Raw genomic sequence first — 7,367 nt, forward strand, 5'->3', positions numbered from 1 at the left:
TCACGCTATCCTACACACACTTACACTATCCTACACACACTTACACTATCTGACACACACACTTACACTATCCGACACACACACTTACACTATCCGACACACACTTACTCTATCCGACACACACTTACACTATCCTACACACACACACTCTATCCTACACTCACTTACACTATCCTACACACACTTACACTATCCTACACACACTTACACTATCCTACACACACTTACACTATCCTACACACACTTACACTATCCGACACACACTAACACTATCCGACACACACTCACGCTATCCGACACACACTTACACTATCCTACACACACACTTACACTATCTGACACACACTTACACTATCTGACACACACTTACACTGTCCAACACACACTTACACTACCCTACACACACTTACACTATCCTACACACACTCAGGACAATTTTTACATTTATACCAAGCCAATTAACCTACGAACCTGCGCGTCTTTGGAGTGTGGGAGGAAACCGAAGATCTCGCAGAAAACCCACGCAGGTCACGGGGAGAACGTACAAACTCCATACAGACTGCGCCTGTGGTCGGGATCGAACCCGGGTCTCCGGCGCTGCAAGCACTGCAAGGCGGCACGGTGGCACAGCGGTAGAGTTGCCGCCTTACAGCGAATGCAGCGCCGGAGACTCTGGTTCGATCCTGACTACGGGCGCCGTCTGTACGGAGTTTGTACGTTCTCCCCGTGACCTGCGCGGGTTTTCTCCGAGATCTTCGGTTTCCTCCCGCACTCCTAAGACGTACAGGTTCGCAGGTTAATTGACTGGGTAAATGTGAAAATTGTCCCTAGTGGGTGTAGGATAGTGTTAGTGTGCGGGGATCGCTGGGCGGCACGGACTCGGTGGGCCGAAGGGCCTGTTTCCGCGCTGTATCTCTAAAAATCTAAAAACTCTACCGCTGCGCCACCGTGACCACCCTCTGGATAATCGGCCCCTCTGTGACGTGCCCCCCCTTGTGTGTGTGTGTGTGTGTGTGTGTGCGTGCGTGCGTGTGGGTGTGCGTGTGTGCGTGCGTGTGTGCGTGTGTGTGTGTGTGTGTGTGTGTGTGTGTGTGTGTGTGTGTGTGTGTCCGGAGTGGATGGGAAAGTGGGATGAGGTAGAACGTGAGTTTGGATCGGGTGGGCAGAAGGGCCTGTTTTCGCGCTGGGATCTCTGAACGGGACTGGAGGCCTGGCTTCTCCTGGTCTCCGCCCCAAAACCTGACCTCCCTCCGCCTCTCCCTTCCCACAGAGTTCACCGTCCCCCACAACGCCAACGTCTTCTACGCCATGGCGGTCGGCAGCGTAGACTTCCTCCTCAGGAAGAAGGGACCTCCGTCTCCCAAACCCAAGGCCGAGCACGGATCGCCCTTCCCGAAGATCAGGAGCAAGGGTCTGAAGATCGCCAGGTCCCTGTTCTAGCTTCGGCTCGAGGGGCTCGAGCCACAGGGAGAGGTCGGAGCAGGGAGAGCTTGCGGCAGCCATCCAGAGCCGGTCTGGGAATAAGGGGTCGGCCATTCAGGACTGAGATGAGGAAGAACTTTTTCACCCAGAGGGTTGTGAATCTGTGGGATCCTCTGCCTCGGAAGGCAGCGGAGCCCAATTCACTGGAGGCTTTCAAGTTAGAGGGTTAGATAGAGCTCATGGGGCTAGCGGAATCAAGGGATATGGGGAGAAGGCAGGTACTGATTGTGGACGATCGGCCATGATCACATTGATTGGTGATTCTTGGGTTCTTGGTCCTCCAAAATATTCCAAGTGGAATTTAAACTGGAGGAGGTGGCTCGATGGGCCGAATGAACCTCTTGCCCCTGTACCTATGTAGGCTGGGTCTCTATTCCTTGGAGCGCAGGAGGATGATGGGCGATCATATGGGGAGCACTGGGCCTGTACTCGCTGGAGTTTAGAAGCATGAAGGGGGGGACCTCATTAGAACGGAGACGAGGAAAATCTTTTTCAGTCAGAGAGTTGTGAATCTGTGGAATTCTCTGCCTCAGAAGGCAGTGGAGGCCAATTCTCTGAATGCATTCAAGAGAAAGAGTTAGATAGAGCTCTTAAGGATAGCGGAGTCAGGGGGGTATGGGGAGAAGGCAGGAACGGGGTACTGATTGAGAGTGATCAGCCACGATCACATTGAATGGCGGGGTGGGCTAGATGGGCCGAATGGCCCGATTCTGCTCCGACGGACTTGTGAGTCCCACCGCTCCACCTCACGACGGCCACGAGAAGCAGGAAGGTAAAGGTCCTCGGCTGGTCGGGCAGCGTCCGTGAAGGGCGAAACGGAGCGAAGGCCCTTGGATGGAGCAGGGAGAGACAGAGAGAAACATGGCCGTTCAATGTTGGAGGGAGAGAGTTGGGGAGACAACGTAGGACGAGCGTTTGTCAAGCACTGGGCCTGGACTCGCTGGAGTTTAGAAGGATGAGAGGGGGGGACCTCATTGAAACGTACAGACTAGAGAGCGGCCTGGATAGAGTGGATGTGGAGAGGACGTTTCCACCGGTGGGAGAGTCTAGGACTAGAGGGCACGGCCTCAGAATTAAAGGGCGTTCCTTTCGGAAGGAGATGAGGAGGAATTTCTTCAGTCAAGAGGGTGGTGAATCTGTGGAACTCATTGCCACAGAGGGCTGTGGAGGCCACAAGTCAGTGGATATTAGTTTTTAAGGCAGAGATAGATAGATAGCTATAAGAAAATAACTGCAGATGCTGGTACAAATCGATTTATTCACAAAGTGCTGGAGTAACTCAGCGGGTCAGGCAGCATCTCGGGAGAGAAGGAATGGGTGACGTTTCGGGTCGAGACCCTTCTTCAGACTGATAGATAGATTGTTGATCAGTGCGGGTGTGTCAGGGTTTAGGGGGAGAAGGCAGGAGAACGGGGTCAGGGGGGAGAGATGGGTCAGCCATGATTGAATGGCGGGGTGGACTCGATGGGCCGAATGGCGGAGAGAGACAGATTCTTGATCAGTGCGGGCGTCTGGGGTTGTGGGGTGAAGGTAGGAGAATGGGGTCAGGGGGGAGAGATAGTTCAGCCACGATTGAATGGCGGAGTAGACTGGATGGGCCAAAGTTACACCTGGAACTTGTCCAGTTTTCTCCCCCACCCCCACCCTATCTATCCCAGAGGGCATTGGGTTTGACCCTCCCCCACCCACTGTCGAGACACATGGATTTGGAAGGGGGTGGGGGGGGGGGGGTGGGGGATGGGAGCAGGAAGGGGGGTAGAGATTGAACTTGGCCTGACTCTGCCTCCGTGAGGTGTCCTCGGAGAGAATTCCTCGTGATCGGGGGAAGCCCGCGGAGTCTGGCGCAGAATAGCACGTAGTCCTTGCCCGGGCAACCCCACTCCTTACCCCAGAAGGCTTAGAATGTTGCCCACCCCTTTGTGCACTCAACTCCTACTCCTGAGTTCCTCATTTAAGGGGCATTGGAGCAAAGAGGTCCTTCTGCAGTTGTACAGGACCCTGGTGAGACCGCACCTGGAGTACTGTGTACAGTTTTGGTCTCCTAGTTTGAGTATAGGAGCAAAGAGGTCCTTCTGCGGTTGTACAGGGCCCTGGTGAGACCGCACCTGGAGTACTGTGCGCAGTTTTGGTCTCCTAGTTTTCAGTATAGGAGCAAAGAGGTCCTTCTGCAGTTGTACAGGGCCCTGGTGAGACCGCACCTGGAGTACTGTGCGCAGTTTTGGTCTCCTAATTTGAGGAGGGACGTCCTTGCTATCGAGGCAGTGCAGCGTAGGTTCACCAGGTTAATCCCCGGGATGGCGGGACTGACGTACGATGAAAGGACGGGTCGACTGGGCTTGTGTTCACTGGAGTTCAGAAGGACGAGAGGGGATCTTATAGACACATGTACAATTCTTAAAGGGATTGGACAGGCTAGATGCAGGAAAAATGTTCCCGATGTTGGGGGGAGTCCAGAACCAGGGGGTCACACACACAGTTTAAGAATAAGGGTTCGGCCATTTAGGACTGAGATGAGGAAAAACCTTTTCACCCAGAGAGTTGTGAATCTGTGGAATTCTCTGCCACAGAGGGCAGTGGCGGCCGATTCACTGGACGTTTTCAAGAGAGAGTTACCGCAGGTTGAGCTCACGGAATCAAGGGGTCGTGGGGAGAAGGCAGGAACGGGGCACCGATTGTGGATGGTCGGCCGCGATCGCATTGAATGGCGGTGCTGGGATCGAAGGGCCTACCCCCAGCGTCCATTGCCCGCTTGTCCGGATCGGGATGACTGTCTGGGAGAGGGGACATCGTCTGTAGCCAAGGCTCTGCAGAGGAAGGTGGCGAAAGACTTTGAACGTCTCCCGACCATTCCATCCGAGGACACTCTCTGTGCCAGTCGACGCAAGCCCTGATCGAAGGGCGGAGCGGGACTCGATGGGCCGAAGGGCCTCAATTCCTTTCCGATCGCTCGCCGGACTCACGCCGGGTTGACACACACACACGACAGGACACTGAGCGCCGGGGCAGCTCGGCGGGTCGGGCAGCACCTGCGGAGAACGAGGACAGGCGACGTTCCGGGTCGGAGGCCCGTCCAGCCATGTTCTCCAAGCGATAAGGCCCGAGATCGCTTGGTATCCCTTTGACACGTGCGGTCAGGCGGATGGACTCCCCGCCTCGCGGCGCCAGAGACCCGGGTTCCATCCCGACCACGGGCGCTGTCCGTACGGAGTTTGTACGTGACCCACGTGGGTTTCCACCTGGATCTCTGGTCTCCTCCCACACTCCAAAGACGCGCTGGTTTTGTAGGTTAATCGCCTTGGTCTCCAATTGTAAATTGTTCCCGGTGTTCGTGTTAGTGTTCGCTGGTCGGCGCGGGGATGTAGGGGCCTGTTTCCGCGCTGAATCTCTAAAGCCAAACCAAACCAAAGATGGCGTTTGCCACAGGTCCAAAGCTCTCCCCTTGAAGTGTCCTTCCCAATTCCCAGCAGGGTCTCGGTTGTCCACTGTTTCCCGCCCGGCACCTGGTCGGGTTAGAAGAGGGGCAGTCACACAGAAGGGTGGGGGCGTGGAGGGAGGGGCTACAAACTGGCCAGGACCCCCATCAGAGAGAGAGAGAGAGAGGAATGTGTTAGTGTGCGGGGATCGCTGGTCTTGTCCACCCCAGCCCAAAACATCACCCGTTCTTTTATCTCCAGAGATGCTGCCTGACCCGCTGAGTTACTCCAGCACTCTGTGGAACGTCACCTGCCCATGTTCTCCACAGATGCTGCCCGACCCGCTGAGACACTCCAGCACTCTGTGAAACGTCACCTGCCCATGTTCTCCACAGATGCTGCCTGACCCGCTGAGACACTCCAGCACTTTGTGTGTCCACCTTTAAACTAAGCGGGTGGCGCGGCGGTAGAGTTGCCGCCTCCCAGCGCCGGAGACCCGGGTTCGATCCCGACCACGGGCGCCGTCTGTACGGAGTTTGTACGTTCTCCCCGTGACCTGCGTGGGGTTTTCTCCGAGATCTTCGGTTTCCTCCCACACTCCAAAGACGTGCGGGTTTGTAGGTTAATTGACTGGGCAAATGTAGAAATTGTCCCTAGTGTGTGTGTAGGATAGTGTTAGTGTGCGGGGATCGCTGGGCGGCACGGACCCGGTGGGCCGAAGGGCCTGTTTCCGCACTGTATCTCTAAATCTAAAAAAACAAAACAAAGCGCAACTCGAAATCCAAAATAAAATCAGACGATGCAGGGAACACTCAGCTGGTCAGGCAGCATCTGGAGAGAGAGAGTGTCCACCTCTCGCGACGTCTCGGGTTAACTGACCAGATCAATGCTTCCCCGGTTGGAGATGTTTAGATGCTTGGTGTCCATGAGGCCTTGGAGGAGAGCCAATGGAACTGTGGACTATCCCGTGTCTTATGGGGCCAAACGTGCCTTCCTCCCCCACCCCAACCCCCCCCCCCCCCCTCGCTCATCCCACCCCCTAGAGCGCAGAGCCAGCCAACGAGCGAAGACCTTCCCCAGAGGGCCGCCTGGCGTCAATGGAAGATGTCCCATCAGGGTACCAGGGAAGGTCTTCCACAATGGCCGACTGTTGTCACTACAAACACAAACCCAGGGGGTCTTTCCTGCCCCCGCACCCCCCTGAAACACTACATGGACGAAGGCTCCCAGCCGACTGAGGGCCAGCAGCGGGGATGTTGGTGGTGCTTCGATGCTATGTGTGTACGCACCGGCCCTTCGGCCCGTTCTGACAAGCGCACTGCTGGAAAAAAAATCAGTCTCGTCTTCCAAACCTTGGTCATTGTCTTCATTCCATCCGCGTGTGTGTTCCCGAAGCTCTTGTACACACGGGAATGAGTGTGTGAATGAATGAATGTGTGAATGAGTTCACACTCATGAGTGTGTGAATGAATGAGTGTGTTCATGAATGAGTGTGTTCATGAATATGTGAATGAATGTGTGATGAATGAGTGTGTTAGTGAATGAGTGTTAATGAATGAGTGTGTTCATGAATAATGAATGAATGTGTGTGATGAATGAGTGTGTTAATGAATGAGTGTGAGTGAAAGTGTTAATGAATAAGTGTTAATGAATGCGCGAATGAGTGTTAATGAATGAGTATTAATGAATGAATGAGTGTGTTAATGAATGTGCGTGAATTAGTGTGTTAATGAATGAGCGTGTTAATGAATGAGCGTGTGAATGAGTGAGTGTGTTAGTGAATTAGTGTGTTAATGACTGAGTGTGTGAATGAGTGAGTGTGTTAATGAATGAGTGTGTTAGTGAATGAGTGTGTTAATGAATGAGTGTTAGTGAAAGTGTGATAATGAATGAGTGTTATTGAATGAGTGTTAATGAATGAGTGTGTTAATGAATGAGTGTGTTAAGGAGTCTGTTAATGAATGAATGAGTGTGTTAAAGGAGTGAATGAGTGTGTTAATGAATGAATAAATGAGTGTTAATTAATGAGTGTGTTAATGAATGAATGAGTGTGTTAATGAATGAGAGAATGAATGAAAGAATGGATGGATGGATTAATTAATTATTGAATTAATGAATGATTGAATTAATAATCATAACCACAATCACACTTTACTAGCCAAGTATGTTTTGCAACACACGAGGATTTCCATTTGCCGTACAGTCACACCAATAAAAAGCAACAGGACCCACAACATACATGTCAACATGAACATCCCCCACAGTGACCCCTCCACATTCCTCACTGTGATGGAAGGTGACAAAATAGTTCAGTCTCTTCCCTTCTTTGTTCTCGGGGGGGGCCTCGAACCTTCCGTTGATGGGACGATCTTGGCTCCCGTAGCCGGTGGCGTTTGGGCGCTCCGCGTCGGGGCGATCAAGCTCCTGCATCGGGGGGGAATCTCAGCCCCCCCCACGCCGGGCGATCTTCCC

At 53.3% G+C, this 7,367-nt stretch overlaps 1 protein-coding gene across 1 annotated transcript in view; it reads left to right on the forward strand.

The window, feature by feature from the left end:
* Positions 1 to 6,228, forward strand: part of LOC144602891 (ral guanine nucleotide dissociation stimulator-like) — a 73,598-nt gene extending 67,370 nt beyond the window's left edge. The window contains exon 17 of the mRNA XM_078416012.1: positions 1,271 to 6,228. Within this exon, the coding sequence (XP_078272138.1) occupies positions 1,271 to 1,440 (170 nt within the window). The 3' untranslated portion in view covers positions 1,441 to 6,228. The remainder of the gene's footprint in view (positions 1 to 1,270) is intronic.
* Positions 6,229 to 7,367: the final 1,139 nt, after the last annotated feature.

Source organism: Rhinoraja longicauda, chromosome 19, assembly GCF_053455715.1.
Source record: "Rhinoraja longicauda isolate Sanriku21f chromosome 19, sRhiLon1.1, whole genome shotgun sequence".
NCBI classification, from domain to species: domain Eukaryota; kingdom Metazoa; phylum Chordata; class Chondrichthyes; order Rajiformes; family Arhynchobatidae; genus Rhinoraja; species Rhinoraja longicauda.